Source organism: Patella vulgata, chromosome 7, assembly GCF_932274485.2.
Source record: "Patella vulgata chromosome 7, xgPatVulg1.2, whole genome shotgun sequence".
Taxonomy (NCBI): Eukaryota; Metazoa; Mollusca; class Gastropoda; family Patellidae; genus Patella; species Patella vulgata.
In genome coordinates, this window is record NC_065885.2 from 49,764,764 (window position 1) to 49,786,035 (window position 21,272).

The window sequence follows — 21,272 nt, forward strand, 5'->3', positions numbered from 1 at the left end:
TATCCCGTCTGGTATGTTCAGATAGAAAGAAACCGGAAATACATAGTCTCGATTAATCAAGCCAGTGGCAAGAATTTGTGTTTGTATAATAACAACGAGTTTAGATGATTGAGACTACTGAAAGACGGCTCAGTGAATCGACGGAAAACACCGTCAACAAAGAATTTACATCGAATACTAAAACAATATCAGTTTAAATTTGTATTTCTTTGTGTTCGTTATTTTGGATATTTTTTCAACTTATTCCGGAATTTGGAAAGTATTGTAATTTTGAAGTCTTTCCAATTTTAAAAAAACAGTAAAGCGGCCGTAGAGATCGGCAAATGGTTTATGCCATTTGGTAAGTGAAGTAGGGAGAATTCCGTACCGTGCGCATCGAAGCGGCGCGTTGCTTTCCAGTAAGAGAACGGGGTACAGTCTTATTAGTGGATTCCTTAGTGCTTTATTAATTGGTCAAGAAACAATGGATATTGATATGAGATAGTGAATTATTTATTTATTAGTTACAGATAATGTAATATCATATTATTATCAGACACTTGTTTAAAAAGCTCGCGATCTTCGCACGTGTCGAGAATCCGTTTGCACATCCGCCATTTTTGTTTGGCATTTTAGAAAGTTCGTTGTACAGTTTGCTGATAATTAATCTTCAGGTGTCCATGATGCTATTATTATTGTATTTGTACATAATGTATCATATCCGACCACACACCGCTTTTCTGGAAATGCTATTTATAAGTTCAACAATGTGTGATTCGGCCTTTTATCAGATTTTGTCTGATGATTGATTTGATCATTACGAAACAGGGGGAATTCATATCCTTTTCTTTGTCTGGATTTGTTACAATAAATATTAATTTAGGCGTCTAAAATAATGACATTTTGCTTGAATCAGAAATGAAATCTTTCAGTTTATTCACAAGTCAAGTCACAGGCAGAAACTTCAAAACAAACAATATCAATGCCCAATGTATTTCAATATGAATATTTGGAGCTCAGCTTATCTTTAAGTTTAATAACATAAAATCTTGCATCAAAATCATAATGATAATGCATGCTAAAACTTAAAAAAGGTTAGCCTATGAAACTATTTCATTATAGGCTAGCACAGTATGTGATTGTGAATACAAATAAGCCTCCTTGTTACGGAAATGGTTTTATTTTGGGAAAGAATGAGGATAAGCGGTCATTATTTTAGGGCAGCATTATTTTAGAACATGATGATATTTAAATGCTTAGTGGAGCTTCAGTCTTCAGATGTAGATAACAAGGTACACTAAGTTTCAAAATTAAGAGACATTAATGCCTATGACCCACCTGTTACATACATTATCAACATGTATTAAATTTTGTATTTACAGATGTCCAGTAGCGCCGATTCTCCACCGGCAAAGAAAGCACGCACTGAGCCTCTTACAAGTGCCAATAATATTAGTAATTCAGTAAATAACACCATTAACATGGTAAGTCTTCTACTATGGACTGACTGTCCGCGCCATGCTAAAATATACACTTCAAAAAAAAGTAGGGGATATTCAGAAACAATACAAAACGGCGGAAATGCACTGCTGTTTTTATTAGAGGTAACCAGTGTATGTTAATAATAGGCCAATTGCCTACACATGAACATAAACAGTTCATATGGGCAGCTTATCTGACAGCCCCATCTCACTCGCAAAGTGATACACTGTCAAAAGTGAAAATGGACGTTTTTGATTTTTGTCTTAAGAATGAGTAAATTGCTCCACCAATCCTCAGACATTCAGCAATTCGTCGTGGCATGCTCCTAATCAACCGTCCAATCACGATTTTGCTGTGTTGTCTGTTGACGTCGACGAACATGTCTCCCGATCATGTCCCAGACATGCTTTATAGGGGAAAGGTCAGGACTCATGGCTGGCCAAGGGATATGGACAATATGGTGACGCTGGAGGTAGTCATTCACGACACGGGCGCGGTCGGCACCGGCATTATCATCTTGAAAGATGAAACGTCGACCTGCACATTGAGCAAAGAACAAAACTTTTGGTGCCAGGATGTGGTCACGGTAGTACTCACCAGTGACCCTTCCTTGAACAATATGCAAGTCCGTTCTGCCAGTCATGGCGATTCCTCCCCACACCATAACAGACCCACGCCTGAATTTGTCATGCTGTCTGACGTTAACGTTAGCATGACGCTCATTTACACGCCTCCAAGCGCGAGCACGCCTATCAGTGAAATCCAGAGTAAATCTGGACTCATCTGAGAACATTACACGCGCCCATCGACGATTACCCCAATTTCTACGCTGCCTACACCATTGACACTTGTTTGCCATGTGCTGGCAAGTTAATGAAGGCACAACACACGGTCTTCGAGCATGCAAATGGGCTGCATGTATCTCGAATTCCTGTAACTTGGTACAAGTTTACAGAAAGCTGATTGGCCATTTGTCCTCGATTTCGTAGGACCTGTGTACGAATGTATCATTAGTATCAATCCTGGACTGGTGTAGTGGCTCTAGGACGACCCGAACGAGGTCTATCATCAACATTGTGTGTTTGTTGGTACCGGTTCCACAGTCTGCTGATCAGCATGTTGGCTAATGTTCGCTGTGTAGAACCCATTTGAAGCATGCCAATAGCACGTTGACGTTTCATCATGTTGAAGACGTCTCATTGCAAATTATACATAACACACTAAGCAAAGATATGCTAAACAGAACCCCTCCCACGTGTATGGTGCTATTGTGTGTCGCACGTGCAGCTCAGTGGTTCTATTGGGGCGATAAGTTCTTAATCTGTGAACATACTCTCAAAGCATGTCAAGTGTCCATGACTATTTATCATATCACAACCTGCATAGGTATTTGCATTTCAATATCCCCTACTTTTTTTTTAAGAGTATAATAAAGTGTTTTCATCATATAAAGAGGTAACAAGATGCTATATCTATTGAATTATGACAAATCAGTTGGGTTAAACTCATGATGAAAACTTTTCGGCATTTGAAAAGTTTGTTACCACTCACCCTTGATATCACCAGTGATATCGTTCTGTTCTAGATACTCCTGTAGTCCTCTACGCCCTTGATACTTCTGCTATTTTTATCGACCAGTCGAGTGAGCGAACGTAAGTAACTGAAGTAGAACGGAACAATACCACTGGGGATACCGTGGATGGTTACCACTAGGAAATCTTGGTATATGCTCAACTAGACAATATAATATTGTTGTTTCTAGCGGATTTTAATTTAAAAACCGTTAAAAACATCAAGTTATTAATTTCTTGTTTTATTTATAGACTAACACCACTAAAAATGGATCCTCAAACGATATTGATGAAAGTCTGTATTCAAGACAACTGTAAGTATTACTATGATGTGATCAAATATAAAGTACTGAACATAGGAAAGGATAAAAATAACACTTAAATTCCCTTGAAATTTGTTGCTAAAATATCAAATTTCGTATGATGTTATGTATTCAGATTTTTAATCAACATTTAATGAAGGTTTCTCTGCTACCAGTAAAAGATGGTGGTGCCTTCTTGATAGCGAGTACCATAGATCGATGAAATTTAAATTCCACATATCTTTGTAAATACGTATACTGAACGGAATTTAGCCATTTGTGTGACTGATATTTCTGTGAGAGATTCATCTCTCATTATATTGCAAATGATTCCTATTGCTTAAAGTGGTGCATCAGGACTTTTTAAGAGGGCTTAAATAATTGAGAGAGAGAAAGAAATGGGGTTTAACATCCACTCGACACAAACTAATTTTATTTCAATAATAAAAAGATGTACATATTTTTACCATAATAAAATTACACAATTACATGTTGCCATATATAAATAAAATATTTCAATACTCGGCTGCAATACTCAGCCCTAATTTTATTATCTTTCAGTTATGTGCTGGGACACGAGGCTATGCGACGAATGGCCCACTCTAACATTCTTATTTGTGGCATGAAAGGGCTAGGAATTGAAATAGCTAAGAATATTGTATTAGGCGGTGTTAAGTCTGTTACTGTACAAGATCAAGAGAATGTTGACTGGATGGATTTATCCTCTCAGTTTTTCTTGAGAGAAGAAGATGTGGGTAAGAATCGAGCTGACGTCTCGACACCTCGATTAGCTGAATTAAATACTTACGTTCCTGTCACATCTTATACTGGCGAACTTAATGAGGAATTACTTAAGTCATATCAGGTAAAAAAATTTTTGACTAATTGATGGCTTGTGAAGCTTTATTGTATTTATTTTATATAGAAAAGAAAATCATACTTTTTATACGTCCACATTCTTATGTGGGTGTATTATGCCGTCGCCACTGGATTATGGCCCCATGATTGTACAAAAAATCACATTTTAGCTTGTGGACACTCTAGAGGTCACAATTTTCATCTGATTTTGATGAAACTTGTAATGCATGTTTATAATCCAACGATCTTGGTACCTTTCGATATTTGCGCATACCAGATCATAACTTCCTGAATTATGGCCCTTGATTGTACAAAAAATCCCATACTGTTTAAACAGCTTTCAGAAATATTTGTGAATCTTTAGAAATTCGTCATTTTGCGTATAGCATTTTGGCGTGACATTTTTGTACGATTTCATGATTGTTTTCTGGCTGGACCAGACAGTTTGGAAAACCCCAGATAAGACTTTGACTTCCCACCCACGACATGTTCTATCATAATTGAAATTGGGGTTTCCATGGGATCCCACTATGAGGTATAATATTTGGTAGGCTATGACCTACTGTAGATTTTGTTTTAATTGGTTCATGAAGATTTTGTCTTTATGTTTGCTGTATAATAGTAGAACTTCTTGTTTATATTCAGGTTGTAGTGTTGACTAATTCTTCTCTAGAAGAACAACTTGCAGTTAGTAATATTTGTAGAAAAAATGATATTAAGTATGTAATAGCTGATACTAAAGGACTGTTTGGGTAAGATGTTTTACTCTATATTAGGGTGATGTTGGGTGATATTAGGAGGTCAATTCCAATTATATACGGTATGTTTTAATGTTTAATTGCCCTGCAACCTATCTTTCCATTTCATTCAGTATGAGTTTTTTTTTTTTATAACACATTGTTTGATAATAATAATATAGTAATTTTGTTGGGCTATTAGTAATTGTAATTTAGCTTGTATTACAATCCTAACCATTTATTTTTGGTCATCAACATCAGATTCTATATTTAACATTGTTGACATATTTGTCATACCAGGAGGTGCTGTATATGAACAAATTTAAGAGAGTGTTGATACTAAATGAAATACTTTTATTTCAGTGAAATATTTTGTGATTTTGGTGCTAGTTTTGTGGTATCAGATACAGACGGTGAACAAGCTATTAGTAATATGGTTGCCGCAATAACTAAAGAGACATCTAGTGTGGTTACATGTATTGATGAAACTCGACATGGTTATGAAGATGGTGATTATGTCACATTTCAAGAGGTACAGGGCATGACTGAACTAAATAACTGCAAACCAATTAAAATCAAAGTTCTAGGTAAATCCATTTTACTTTTACTTTATTTTTTGGTCTTTTGGTCACTGATATATTTTTTTAATTGTGATTCCAGTTTCGGAAATTATGATTGGAATTGTTTTATATCTTAGGTCCATACACCTTTAGTATTGGAGATACTAGTGGCTTTTCTGATTATGTTCGTGGTGGAATTGTAACAAAAGTTAAAATGCCTAAAACAATCAGTTTTGTAAGTACTTTTGATTATTCAGCTCTGATTGAAGTTAGGGAGAGATATTGCCATGGGCTCCGTCTGTCTCTCAGTCCCGATTTCATATCTGAAGAACATCACTTAACTCCCATTACCTACAAAAGGATAGATATGCCTAACCCTTGTTGACTATCCAGACTATTTAGCTGCTGTAGGTCTCATTACCTGGCAACCTATTTTTTTGTGGTTGCAAATTCGATTTGAAATAGTTTTGTCGTAATCATGAAGCAGTGTGTAGTGATTTTCCAGATTTAGAATTTTTCTACGACTGTTTATTTTTTTTCTTCGGCAGTGGCACAGACTGTTCTATTGTGGTTTAGTATTTTGTAGATCATTTCTCTTATATAATGAATCGTGATACTGATAGTTTTTATTTTTTATGTTTTCAGAAACCACTAGCTCAAGCTTTACAAGAACCTGAATTTTTATTGACAGATTTTGCTAAATTTGATCGTCCAGGTATTTTACATATTGCTTTTCAAGCACTGAGTGAATATAGAAAAGAGAATGGTTGTTTACCACAATCCTGGTGTAGGGTTAGTATTGTTGTATTATTATAACATCATTTATATTTGTTTATACCTGTATTATAGGTTTAATTTGACTATGGTAGGACAGTTGGCTGTTTGTTTGAAGACTTTGTGTCATGTCGTCTTATTTTAGGTTTCATCTTGGCTTTGTAAGGTTTTAATCTGCTAACATAAATTTGTGACAATTACAGATATATTCTTACCATAAAATACTTCACAATTGTTAAAGCGGATAGCTTTTAGATGATAATTTGATTTCATAAACTTGATATTCTTTAATATAGTTTATATGAAACTTAATCTGTGAAATCTATACTACAACATTTATGACACTTGAGCAAATTTACATAAAATATCATGTAGTCAAATTTAATTCTGTTCTATTTATCAGGATGATGCGGATGCTTTCCTCAAAGTATTTAAAGCTGTAAATGAGAAATCAACAGCTAAATTAGATGAATATGATGAAAAATTAGTAAGAATGTTTTCCTATGTAGCTAGAGGTGATATATGTCCAATGCAAGCTGTGATAGGTGGTATAACTGCACAAGAAGTTATGAAGGTAAGACTCATTTTTTTATGCGTCCACATTTAAATGTAGGTGTATATTGCTGTCATTCTTTTCTCTCTGTCCATCGTCCATGTTTCTTAGGGTATTACAGAATTCAATTATAATCCATTTGAAATTTGATGAGTTGTCCAACTCATTCGTAATAAGACAATTTTTTTATAATCACCTTCAGAGTTATGCCCCTTTGTTCCAAAATCTTGTTACATTTTCAATTATTATCTATTGACTTTGCTACAAGTCGCAATTTGAAAAAGAGTTTACTGTTAATAATAATATACTGAGCCAATAACTGCTGTGACAGGCGTATATAGTTTATATCCTGGGAAAATATGTTTTACATTGGTATTAGTTTTAGTTCCTTGAAGGAGTGCTTTACTCTCAGATTTCCTATACTTATTATATGTCCTTGCTAGAATTATGTTTTCTCATTTATTTCAAATGAAGTAAGCATAAAAATGAGCTTGATTTTTTTTTTTTTTTTTACAAGTCTTTGCATAGAAAAAGTGACATACATATATATTTTGTGTTGCAGGCATGTAGTGGAAAGTTTATGCCAATCCTACAGTTTTTATATTTTGATGCGTTAGAATGTTTACCAGTAGATGCAGAAACAGTTATAACGCAAGATTCTTGTAAACCTGTAAGTTATATTTTATTAAGCATCTCATTTTCTTATGATATAGGTAACTTTCATAAAGGCAAAGAGTCCAAAGTATCACAATTATGGATTTATCTATAAATAACTGGCACTACCAAAGCTCACTATCGTTCGCCAAAGTTGCAATTTTCGATTGAAAAAAATGAAAGTGGCGATTAATATTTGATTATGGCGAAAACATTTTGGGGTACTTGCACTTCCTTTTTAAAAGTGCAGAAAAAAAGATCTTAAAATTCTAATCGGATATATATCCTAGTTCAACCATTACATTGAGTGTCAATCACAATCATGTGGTGGTATACTAGAAATTAATCAACTCGCTGATAATCCAGAGTAATACTAATCAGTTGTCTTGGATTAATGATTAGTTGATTGATAATTGCCAATAATGTATATAAAGCCTATCTCAAGTCATTATTTGATGTTTCGTTTCATCTTAAAAAGATAAGGCAGGACACTACCTAAGAATTTTACATTGATAACAGAAACTTGCCATTTAGTATAATATTAGTATATGATGCCCCAAATCAGATTTGATAATTTGAGCGCAAAATGTTTGTTTGTTTCCGTGGAAATGGTGGCCATATTTGATTTTTTTATATATTCACGGTGGCTATGTTAGGAAATCAAAATCTTCACCAATTTTATTGAAACAAACTATTTGTGATTTGGAATAACATATATAGGCATTAAAGAGTGCAACAAGGCATACATTTTACTATTTCAATGTTAATAAAGAACATTATGCATCCCACATAAAACAAGTGGGTGCGACCGAACACACCACTAAAAAGATTTTGTACAAGGCTGACCTTAAAAATATCTTTGTTTCACCAAACCCGACCCACAATCGAGGAGATGCGTGTCAGAGAAATCAATACAGAAAACTTATTAGCTCTGTAAACTACAGATTCATTAATTTTGTTTAAAGCGGAAATTGCAAATTTTCTAAGAAAGTCAAAACGTAATTATTTCTATGTCTTTTGCTCAATAGGTTGTCAACTCACAATTTTACGATCATAGGTGTCATTCTCACACTTAAGATTCATTTAGACAGGAAATAATAACACAATTTCCTCCCAATTACCTCCCTTCATTTTTCTCGAAAACGGATATTGAAAATATCGTCATGTTTAAAACGACGCACCACAGACATTGAGGCAGATTCATTTCGTGGGAATGGACGTGCTTTCGTCTGCAACCATTTTGTTGAGAAGCGACACCTATGACGCTTTCGTCTTGATCAACCAGTTAATGAATCAAACCATAGCAATAGTAAAGGGAAATAACTCTCGTGATATATTTCAGGTTGACACACAAAATAAAATAAAAAGATCGTGGAAAAGTGCAATAAAATAATTTAAGTCGGGGGTGGTTTTAGTAAGTCTGTCGCGTTAGGCGAAACAAAGATATTTTTAAGGTCAGCCCAATAAAATGTCCAAATGTATAACAAACACTTTGAAAATCACCTTATTGCACACAGTAGCTATAGCACTAATCGTATTCCAAAGATGAGACCATTATCTCTCATAGATTTTGAGAATTCAATTTTCTAAGACCTGATATGGGTGAAAAATTGAGTACGGAAAAAAGCAAGTTAAAAGTTAAAAATTTGATTTACCTATATAAATGACTAAATATTTAACACTATATAATATTAAGGCTGGACACGACTTGAAAAATCAACAAATTTTAACTATTTTGGGCAATTTTAGCTGTTATCAAAATTTGACAGATCAATCTATACAGAGTGTTTTATAAGGTAGTGTCCTGCCTTAATTAAATTAAAAAGATAAATTGAAAGAATCATATGGTCGACATTTCTTTTCGAAGAGAATTTAATAGTTTGATAGTTGAATTTCGTTTACTGTCGCTTCATACAGCATGAAAAATATACAAGCATGCCTAATTGGATATTATTTCAAATTGTACTATTACCATGGGTCGGATTGGAAGTATCTCTTACAAATTTTGTAATTTCTATAAGGGATTTAGATTCTGATACCGCTCGGCTTATTGTATGTGCAAAACATAAATTTAAAGAAAACTTGAAAATTGGCATTCCTTAGATGAGATTAGATGAGTAAATACTAAAAATATTTTGTTCAGTATGGTGTGCGAAAAGACTGGTCTTCAAAAATCTGATTTGTGATAATGTATTATATAGACAGGTTTTTTAAGTTGTTGCATATTGTATATAACGATAAATGTTTTATAATAGGCCTACCCAAGAAATAAAATTGTTACATGTTGTCTTTTTTTATCCATTTTTTTTGGCAGAAGAAATATGAATATAAAATTGTCAATTTTGGCGGGAAAAAATTGAAAGCCAGTGTGAACCCTAGGCACAAAATTCATGTATGATGAACTAGCATGGTAAGATACAAGAGTATAATATAATCATCTTATTGTTGTTTTTATTTCAGAAAAACTGTAGATACGATGGTCAAATAGCAGTGTTTGGAGAAGAATTTCAGAAAAAGATAGAAAATATCAATTATTTCTTGGTAGGTTAATTCTTGATATAGGGCAATAATTAATAAAAATGGTCAGAAGTTTAAGATGTGGCTTATAATTCCTGTTGACAGATATTTCATTTTTATTATCTGCCTACATTATCTGTTTTATTTTCGCCATTCATAACCCATGAATGGTGTTCAGTATAATTTGAATCAATGTTTATATACTATGTATTATAGGTTGGAGCTGGTGCTATAGGATGTGAAATGTTAAAGAATTGGGCTTTGATGGGAGTAGGATGTGGAGAGAAGGGTCACGTTACTGTCACAGATATGGACACCATTGAAAAATCTAACCTGAATAGACAATTTCTCTTCAGACCATGGGATGTTCAGGTATTAGAAATATTGATAATTTTATAATGTTTACCTTTTAAAATAATTGGGGATCACGTGGCTAAGTGGGTAAGACGCTGGCTCGCAAGCCTGGAGGTCGGGTGTTCGATCCCTGCATTGGCCGAGAAAGTTCATCCAGATTTTTCGGCGTGGTTCCCCCTTGTCAGTGATACAGGACGGAGGGCCTGACAAGGACAGCTGTCTAGTCCTTCGGATGAGACAAAAAACGAGGTCCCGTGTATACATTGGAATGCACGTAAAAGATCCCTTGGCAGTTGGAATTCGATATAAGAGTAGGCGATAGTGCCACTGCCCAGACAAAATTTCCCTCGTAGCACACTGTATGACGTATGCCCATCTTCATTAGCCCAGCCTAGGAACAGAACAGTAGGACGTTAAACCCCATTTCATTTCATTTTTTAAAATAATTATGCCAAAGTGCTAAATAAAGAAAGTAAACAAGGTGTGTGTAATATTATATATATTTTTCATCAGAAAACGAAATCATCTACCGCAGCAGCAGCAGTCAAACAGATGAATCCAGCTGTTAAAATAACAGCAAAAGAAGACAGAGTTGGACCTGATACAGAAAATGTTTATACTGACAGTTTTTTTGAGACATTAGATGGTGTAGCTAATGCTCTGGATAATGTAGATGCAAGTAAGTTACCTTTGGAACTTGAAATTATAAATTAGGTCACCGTTTAATCAATTATTGCTAATAATCCTTTAACTGAAAATTGATTCTGAGGTTAATGAGCTGATTGACACAGCTTCATCACAAGTTTGTTATGATGCCTCTCTGAATAATGGAGTAAAAAATTGGACATGCTAGGTACACATTAACTAATGTATGAATGATTAATTACGATACTGTCCATATGTCTTTTGATATGGATGTAGCTATGTAATATATCCTGATTATGGTTTGTTTTTTTATGATACTATAGGAATGTATATGGATAGAAGATGTGTATATTATCGTAAACCGTTATTAGAGTCTGGTACACTAGGTACTAAAGCTAATGTTCAGGTAATTATAATCATGTACCATACACCTTGATGAGTTTAGTAACCAAATTAGTTTCTAATCTGGATCTTTATGTAGAATTGTGTACCCCTCATAAGTTAATTGATGACTTATTTTGAAATGATTTATATACTACTTTGAACCAGTTTTGTCTGGTAAGGAAACTGTATTTTGAATAATAATGTCTTTTGTTAAGATATTTGTTTGGGCCAGGAAATACCTTTGGTACTTCTGCCAACCATATATCACACAAAGGTGTACACTGCAGGAATTCATTTGCGGCCTTTACAGAATTCTACAATGTTTTGCAAATTAGAGTACATTAGAATTATATCAAATGTTTGGCTGAAACCATAAACTTACTATAATTTACTATGTCATGGATATTTAATTATATTATTTTAAGGTGGTAGTTCCTCATGTAACAGAATCTTATTCCTCATCACAAGATCCACCAGAAAAATCTATACCAATCTGTACATTGAAAAATTTCCCTAATGCTATAGAACATACATTACAGGTAATAATTTTACTCATATAAGTATGTAGTTAGTCATTGGAACCATGACTTGAATATGGTACTCAAATTTACTTTTGACCCAAAGCACAGACATTAATTTTCACAGAAAAATGGAAAGACATAAGCAGATCTGGATCTGAATATGGTACTCAAATTTCCACTTTTTACCTAAAGTGCAGACAGTAATTTTTGCAGCAAAATGGAAAGATAAGCAGATCTGGAGGATTGTTGCTATTTATGGCTGCTATTATGAGTTATTTGATAATCTTGGTAATTGTACAGTACAATTAGATGAATGTTTTCTGTTTTTTAGTGGGCTCGAGATGAATTTGAAGGATTATTCCGTCAACCAGTTGAAAGTGCTATACAGTATATAAATGATCCGAAATTTATTGAAAGAACACTTAAATTACAAGGAACACAACCTGTAAGTAACTTTTCCAATCATTCATCTTTTACTGAACAAATAGCTCTAAATAAAATGCTAAAGCCATGCTTCCAGATTGAAGATAAATTTTAATGTTATCAAATTTCTCTTTAGTTTATATTTAAAATGAAACATTTATTATTTCGTCTTTATTGAAGGGTGAAACTTTTGAAGTAGTGAAGAGAGTTTTAGTTGATGAAAAACCTAAAGATTTCCAGGATTGTGTAGCCTTTATGCGACACCATTGGGAAAAAAATTATAACAATGTTATTAGACAACTTTTATTTAATTTCCCTCCAGAACAGGTAAATAGATATAAATTTTCATTTCCACCAGTACATATGTATTGCAACTAGAGCTGTGTATTTCGGCAAAAAATCTTATTGCAATATATTGTGATACTTGACAAAAAGTATTGCAATATATTGTAGTATTGCAATACTTCGATAAAGTCAGTTTATCACAAAGCACAGTTATATTTGAATAGTTTTATTGTTTTTACAACTTTGGTTTTGTCTTTGGACACTTATTGTTTACTGCATAGCCTAAATAATATGACTGATTATGTGAATACACATTTCAGTTTATTTGAATGGATTCTGATGCATAGACCTGTGGCATATGTCAAAGTCTTCATGGCTATTAGATCTATGTTTGAACCAGCTCATTAAGTTTTGTTTGTAAATTCTGTACTGTATTTATGCTAAAAACTTTTAATAATATGACTAGAAAGTGTCAAGTGAATACTCCAAGGGAATTTCCAACTTTTTATGCATGTTTATTAACATTTAAAAGGTGATAAACTGAAATTATTGACCAGCTCTAGTTTAATGGACATTATTGTATTTCCTGTACACAAATAGTATGTAATCCAAAGGTTTTTGACCCTGTAGAGGTCTCAATGTTTATCCGTTTTTGATGAAACTTAAAATATAAGTTTATATCCCAAAGGTCTGGGCCTATCTTGCATGGCAATGGCTTGTTCTTTTTTACCTTTGCTCTGTTTTTCTTGGTCTGTTTGTAAAACCAAGGATCATATATTATGTAAGATTATCTTTTACAATAGTTATCAATTATTCATAATTCTTATCACTTGTTATATCTTGTAGACAACCAGTTCTGGGGCACCATTTTGGTCTGGTCCAAAAAGATGTCCACATGCATTAGTGTTTGATCCAAATAATGTAAGTAGATTTAACTGGATATAATCTGTATTCAGCAGCCATTCAAGGGAATTTTCATAACTGAACGCTTAACAGTGTTTCTAAGTACCGATGTCAAGTAAAATTTTATGCTTGGGTGCATCGGCAGCAAACATCGATACTTGCATTGGTAAATTTGACCTTGGCTTAATCTTACTATTGGAACAAAAATATTGTTTGCACCAACATTAATTACTGCCTACCTTTGTCATATTTATAAATAATATTTATCCATTTTTGTGAAGAAAATCCATGATTTTTATTTAATCAAAAAAACTATTGCTGAATTTTTCACCGATTTTCAGCAGGTGTAACGCTGTGCGTAATATAGTTGGCACTAAAACTTCTGTTAAGCAACAGTGCGGCAATGATCGTGACAAAACTTGTCTTTAACGGTACATTTAGTTTATTCAATCAGTATTGGTCTATTGTTATTTTCAAAGTATGGCCGTTGAATGGGCGATGTTTTGTTAAATTTATAGCTAAAACAGTGACCGTTTATGAAAGAGATGAAACTAAAGAATTTATACTGGGGATTTATTGAGACCGATTACAAGGAGAGGTGCTGAAAAAGAGTGGCTGCTCCAACAAATTCTACTGTAATGGATATCTTAAAGAAAGAATTGAGAAGAATTATTTAGTGGCCATTCTATAATATAACACAAGAAGTGAATAATAATAATCACAGGATTACATTAATGTTTTTGAACTATTTTAGGAAACTCATTTAGATTATGTATTTGCTGGTGCCAATCTACGAGCACAGATGTATGGTTTAAAACAGAATAATGATAGAGCTGCTGTTAAAGCAATGTTAGCTAAAATTAAAGTACCAGAATTTACACCTCGATCAGGTGTTAAAATAGATGTCACAGATGCAGAAGCTGCGTCTCGAAACAATGATGGATTTATTGGTTGGTGTGACTACATTTATCTGATCAATTTGAAATTTATATATAATTACATTAGTGAGACGCTCTATGAACCTTGTGAACGCTCTATCTACAAAAGTTATCCGATCTGTATGAAATTTATGTGCATTTACTAAGATCACTAAATCAAAGAAACCTATTGAATTTCAACAGATTCCATTAATTACTTCTAGAGTTATTGCCCTTGTTTCACTTTATTGAACTGTGTGAACACTGAATCAACAAAAGTTATTATCCGATATGTATGAAATTTATATGCATTATTTAGATCACTAAAACGAAGAAGACTATTGAATTCCAACAATTTCCATAAATTACTTCTAGTCTTATAAATTTACCATCTAAACTGTTTGAAATTTATATGCATTATTTAGATTACTAAAACAAAGAAGCCTAACTAGGATGGAAAATGCCAATGAACCTTCTCAAACAATATTGGGAATGAAATCGGACTTCCTGGTTGACCAAGTGCCCTTGCTTAGCCTCCCTGGTTGACCTAGTGCCCTTACTTAGCCACCCTGGTTGAATTAGCACCATTACATAGCCACCCTGGTTGACCTAGTGACCTTACTTAGCCACCCTGGTTGACCTAGTGACCTTACTTAGCCACCCTGGTTGACCTAGTGCCCTTATTTAGCCACCCTGTTTCCCACCTTCTTGGTGTTTTAGCTTATTTATGATAGTAACGTTGACCTCAACATTATAATTAGTTGCTAATAAATAAAATTCATATACACAATTCAATATTTCAACCGATTTTATTGAGTTCATATTTATTTTCAGATGAAAGTCAGTTAGATGTTTTACAGAAGTCCATTCCACCACCAGCAGACTTTAAATCGTTAAAATTAATTCCTATTGAATTTGAAAAAGATGATGACACAAATTTCCATTTAGATTTCATTGTTGCTGCTTCAAATCTTAGAGCAGAAAACTATGATATACCACAAGCTGATAGACATAAAGTAAGATACAATATACAGTATTCATCTATATTTTATCAAGGTTGCAAGTAGTTACCCAGTTTAACATAATCACCCTATTAACAAATAGTGCAAAGAAATTGTGTATTAACTCCTTTCAACTTGTCACATATCGGAGAGGAGTTGTAGACTATGTTGCCCAAAATGGTGCAAGCTAGTCACTAGAATGTGTCATAGATTACATTGTGACATCACACAATATAATGTTCTGGCTTTCCTGATTATTTCTAATAGGTCTAGTGTTACCTGTCATTTTGAAATGAACCAGCCACTGGGTAACCGATAGTCATCTTTTCAATGACAGACATGTTTGTTTATGCCATACTCTATTCACGTTATTAATTGCATAACATATTCAGAATGATGATACCTAAGACAATACCTTCGCAATTGCATACATGTATTCATACATCGATATAATATCAACATTCATAGTCAAATTTCATCAACTTCCATAATGCATATCCTACTTTTGCTTTTATCCTACCAAACAGAAATTATCATATATTAAAAAGCAAAACTACAAGTAAATACATATTTTATTCATAAGTACATGTCAATTTATAAAATTATATTCATAAGCATAAACTAATTAGTTTGCGTGTATCATCAGAAATATGTCACATGGCTGATTTTTTTTTAGATTTGTTTACTTTTGATATATGAATGATACCATACTGGCTGGTTCATTGTTTTACCAATCGGCTAGATTAAATATCAATCGGCTAAAGCCGACAAAAAACAGTCAATTAAGAACAGTGGTGTCAGGTTTACTTCATGTAATTTACAACTATTATTAGTTAGTCCCTAACAGAGTCAAGTTGTGTTGAATGATGATTTCTACATGTAGTGTGTTTAATTATATTGTAGAATTATTGATATATAATAACATATTATTTCTATTTATAGAGTAAATTAATAGCTGGTAAAATTATACCTGCTATAGCTACAACAACAGCTCTAGTAACTGGTCTGGTTACATTAGAACTATATAAGGTAAGGTTAATATAAATACACTCATATTAATCCAGTAATGTACACCATTCTGGTTCTAAGATATCTCCATGTCATCAAAAATGGGCCATGTCTCATCTTTTCCGCATGTTCTTACTTCCCCGTGATCAAGTGAACTCTATTATGTGTTTCTTGAAAAAAGGAACTAAACACTAGACTCAGCTGTCAAGTGCGTAACCATGGGGAAACACTATTGACAATCACGAACGGCATTGGATAATCAATTGTCAATTTGTTATTCCACAATGATAGCGACATTTTGCGTCAATCTGTCATTTTTTACGATCAAAATGCCTTAGTATCATTCCTGAGAACTACTGATAACTGTGAGAGAGATGACCGAAAGTATTCTACGTGGGGAGATTGAGGACGCAGACTTCAATTAAATAGGCAGAAAAATCCATGCTTTAACAATGGTCGCCAATACAAAAACCGGTGGATTTGAAAACGATTTCACAGGAGTTAATCTAGATGAAGTCACAGAATTATTCGGACGTTATTTCAAAATCTTACTTATTTTTTGTTTGTCTTATTGAGAGGAAAAAAAAATAATAAATTTTTTATTTTTGGGTGTTTCTTAAAAATGAAAAACTATTTTCTTTTTTCTGGAACACCAGATACCAATACCCTTTAAATTCTCAACAATTTGTGTTGTAATGTTGTATATTAGAAGACAGTAGCCTGTAATTTAATATGTAAATATGTTCTTTGTAGTTGACTCAGGGTCACACTAAGGTTGAACATTTCAAGAATGGGTTTGTAAATTTAGCACTCCCATTCTTTGCCTTCTCCGAACCAATAGAGGCCCCAAAAAGCGAGGTGAGTTTGTTTTGTTTGTTTTTTTTCCTCTATATATCTTACTAAATTAAATAGTTTGTTGTAATTTATTCTGGGTATGAAATTCGCAATGGCTCATTGAGTAAGACGTTGGCTCACTAATATGAGATCCCATGTACGATCCCGGTATTGGCCGAGAAATTTTCCAGCATGGTCTCCCCTTGTCATTGGTGCAGGTCAGAGGACAACGAAAAACCAAGCTCCTGTTTACACATTGATATGAACATCAAAGATCCTTTGGCAGTTGGAATTTGATATAAGAGTAGTAGGCTGTAGCACCGCTGGCCAAGCAAAATTTTCCTCATAGCACAATGTATGACTTCATTAGCTCAGTCGGAGCAGAAAAGTGGGACGATAAACCCCATTTCATTTCCATTTTGCCAAGTTAACAGAAAGCATGGAAGGCAGATAACCAGGCTGTATTATTTCCTAGAAACCAAGGGAATAATGGGCAGCACTTTAAAGAAATACTGTCGGATGCATTTTAAATGAGATTATAATGACTTAAACAACTTGTATATCTTAAAATATGTAATATTTGAAAGCAATTCATGGTATATTATTATTTTTCAGTATAATGGGAACAAATTCACTCTATGGGATAGATTTGAAGTACAAGGTGAAATGACCCTAAAAGAATTTATGAATTACTTTCAGGTAAATATTTAGTATTGAACTAACATAATCCATGGATTTTTGTGTTGATCTTGATAAAATAGATAAATCTTGTAAAATTCTGTTCTACTTACATGTAATTAGAAGTTATTGACAATCTGTTTATTATTGTACTTTATTTTTTACAGGAAAAACATAATTTAGAGATTACAATGTTATCCCAGGGTGTGTGTATGTTATATTCATTCTTCATGCAGGCCTCAAAACGAGATGAACGAATGAATTTACCGTAAGTTGATTAATTATCTAACGTGTGGAGTGCACTTTAGAACATAAGGTCTGTTGTTGAGTCAAGTTGTGGTTTCTACAGGACCAAAAATATGGTTGCCTGCCGAACCTCTTTAGTTTCCTCTGCGTCCATCTTTTTCCACTATGTCTGTCTGTTTCCTTGAACTGTTAAAGACCCCTATAATCAAGCAAATTATTGAAATAAAATTGTACCATATAGTACATGCGAAATAACCTAGTTTTTGTTGAGTGGATCTTAACCTTCATTTTTCTCCCACTATCTGAATCTGCCTATTTTACCCAGAAATACTAACATTTAGCTGTTAGATTGAACTGTAATCAGATTCTCCCCAAACACAAAGGAAGTAATTATTGAGAAATATTATTGACATGAAATGATGAAATGGGGTTTAACGTCCTACTGGCATACACCATACAGTGTCCTATGCGGGAAATTTTGGTAGGACAGCGGCACTACGGCCTACTCTTATATCGAATTCCCACTGTCATGGGATCTTTTACATGCACACCAATGTGTACACGCGACTTATTTTTCGTCCCATCCAAACAACTAGACATTTGTCCTTGTCAGGCCCTCCGTCCTGCATCACTGACAAGGGGGTCCACATCGGAAAATTTGGATGAACTTTCTCGGCCAATTCAGGGATCGAACACCCGAACTCCAGGCTAGTGAGTCCGCATCCTACCCACTGTTACCTCCCTAATTGACATGAACTTAGAAGTCGGTACCGCAAGTAAAGTATTTTTAATATAAAAGAAACATAATAATATTAATGCAGTGTTTTATTCTTCAAATAAAAAGCATTATATGTGATTGCACATGTCATCTTCTGTCCGCAATTCCAGGATAGGGATTTTCAATTTTTTTCCAATCCCAGGAGAGCTTTTTTCAGCTCTCCATAATATTTTTAGAGGTGAAGGCCTGCACTATAATATATATCCCAGAAATAATAAGAAATAAAACATTAGATTACCATACATTGTTTGTTGAATTGAATTGAATTGATGACCTAATTAAACTCAAGGAAACATCTTTAAGTTATTAATTTTATTTTCTTAACAGTATGTCTGAAGTGGTGAAGAAAGTATCAAAGAAGAAGATACCAGCTCACGTACGAGCTTTAGTGTTAGAAATATGCTGTAATGATAAAGATGGGGAAGATTGTGAAGTTCCTTATGTTCAATACATTCTCCCTCAGTAATTGTATTCATTCTTCTCCTCAAAACTATACAAGTGCTTATCATTGTGTCAGTTGTATTTGTAGTGATGTTACTGGACACTAAAATGATTACAGACTCAAATACTTCATTTTGTGCTTAACGTTTATTTCATGCCTTCAGCTGGATTAATTTATGTAAAAACGACTTGTACTAAAATATTAGATTGATATTCTGGTATTCCTGAAGTCTCTCCTTATGACAGTCTCACTTATGATATGGCAAGCTGGTTCCACAAGGTTCACAGAGTACTCAGTTTGACACTTGATGTTGTAATGAAATATTGTTCTAAAAATTTTATTGCACTTATCAAAATACATAGATATTTTTATCAACCATTCTTGTGAAATGCTAAATTGTTTTAGCTGTACAATACCTGTTATATTTAAATGTATGGTGCAATGTCTGCAATTAAATAGTCCTTAATTACATGCTATTTTTTTTTTTTCATGCCGAGTCACCAACGAATATGCTGACAAGAATTAACTCTTGTAATCTTAAAATGTCGCCTATTTGTAAAGTTATTAAAACAATCCATCACACATTTGTAGTATTGTTCTAAATTTAAGTATACCAACCTTATAAATTTTCAAGGAAAATTGAGCCGGGAAAACAAGGAATTTGTGCTTGATAGTGCCGGAGACATCACATGTCTGAATACACAACATACTTAAAAGAGGATAGCAACATCTTATCTGTATGGATTTTAAATGCGTCCTTTAAATTAGTGACACGAAGAAGCCTTTTGAATTCCCGTTAATTACATCGAGTTATGGCCCTTGTTTCACTTTGCCAAGCGCTTGAATGACAAGTTATTTGATGTGTATGAAATTTATATGCATTATGGTTTAACGTCCTACTGGGCTAATGAAGACGCTATACAGTGTACTATGAGAAATCTTTCCTGGACTGTGGGGCTATAGCCTACTCTTAATAAGGGATCTTTTGCGTTCACACCAATGTGTACATTGGACATTCAGTTTTTTGTCCCATCCATACAACTAGACAGATTTTCTTGTCAGACCCTCAGTCCTGCACCACTGACAATGAGATTCTCCAACTTTTTCGGCCAACAACGGAAGTAAACCTGCAGTCTAGCAAGCCAGCCTCTTACCCACCGTGAAACCTATTGAATTTCAGCAATTTCCATTAATTATGTCCAAAGTTATGGCCCTTTTACTTTGTTGAACCTTTTGAATTCCCTATAGACAAACATTATCATCCGATCTGTATGAAATGTATATGCATTATTTAGATCACTAAAACCAAGACTATTGAATTCCAGCAATTACTTCTAGAGTTATGGCCCTTGTTTCACTTTGTTGAGCCTTGCAAAATTTATATGCATCATTTAAATTAGTGTAACAAAGAAGCCTATTGAATTTCAGCAATGAGTGCCCCATGCAGCGAAAAAATTTCCCTACTGAAAGTTGAACTGGACACAGCGAATGTGCACACTTCAGTGGCTTGTCTCGAAGTCATTTCTAGCTAAGTCAAACGGTACAATAATACTCAACGCAAGTCTATAAATAGCCATTGCACGTGAAATTTTCTACACATCTATCAACTTTTACAGTTGTAAATAATCTATTGTTGACTATTCTGAATAGCAGTAATATTTAGCTTTTTGGTTATTACTGCAGCTTTAGAAATTACGCTTTTAAATTGCTTTAAAATTAATTAACTAGACCATTAGGAGCGGCATCTTTTGGTTTAATACAAATAATATCTGAAATACTCGGGTTAGACAAAAACAAGATACTAGCAGTAGTTTCATTTTACTTTTACAAGGTTCTTAAAACAATTGTTGAATTGCCTAACGAGCA

At 33.8% G+C, this 21,272-nt stretch overlaps 1 protein-coding gene across 3 annotated transcripts; it reads left to right on the plus strand.

Moving 5' to 3' along the window:
- The first annotated feature begins 105 nt into the window (after positions 1-105).
- On the plus strand, positions 106-19,990 carry LOC126827065 (ubiquitin-like modifier-activating enzyme 1). Of its 3 annotated transcripts, none has more exons than XM_050556241.2 (25): positions 106-340; positions 1,362-1,463; positions 3,285-3,346; positions 3,896-4,199; positions 4,838-4,944; positions 5,293-5,516; positions 5,627-5,724; positions 6,135-6,281; positions 6,667-6,837; positions 7,379-7,486; positions 9,931-10,011; positions 10,204-10,359; positions 10,855-11,020; positions 11,310-11,392; positions 11,796-11,909; positions 12,223-12,336; positions 12,495-12,641; positions 13,446-13,520; positions 14,257-14,452; positions 15,254-15,435; positions 16,363-16,449; positions 17,182-17,286; positions 17,878-17,961; positions 18,108-18,208; positions 19,292-19,990. In XM_050556241.2, exons 2-25 carry the CDS (start codon positions 1,362-1,364, stop codon positions 19,428-19,430), a joined length of 3,153 nt encoding a protein of 1,050 aa, XP_050412198.1. In that variant the 5' UTR covers positions 106-340; the 3' UTR covers positions 19,431-19,990. The 3 variants fall into 3 exon arrangements, with proteins under 3 accessions (XP_050412198.1, XP_050412199.1, XP_050412200.1); XM_050556242.2 differs by having other exon boundaries at positions 340-411; XM_050556243.2 differs by lacking the exon at positions 106-340 and adding an exon at positions 514-653.
- The last annotated feature ends 1,282 nt before the right edge of the window (positions 19,991-21,272 follow it).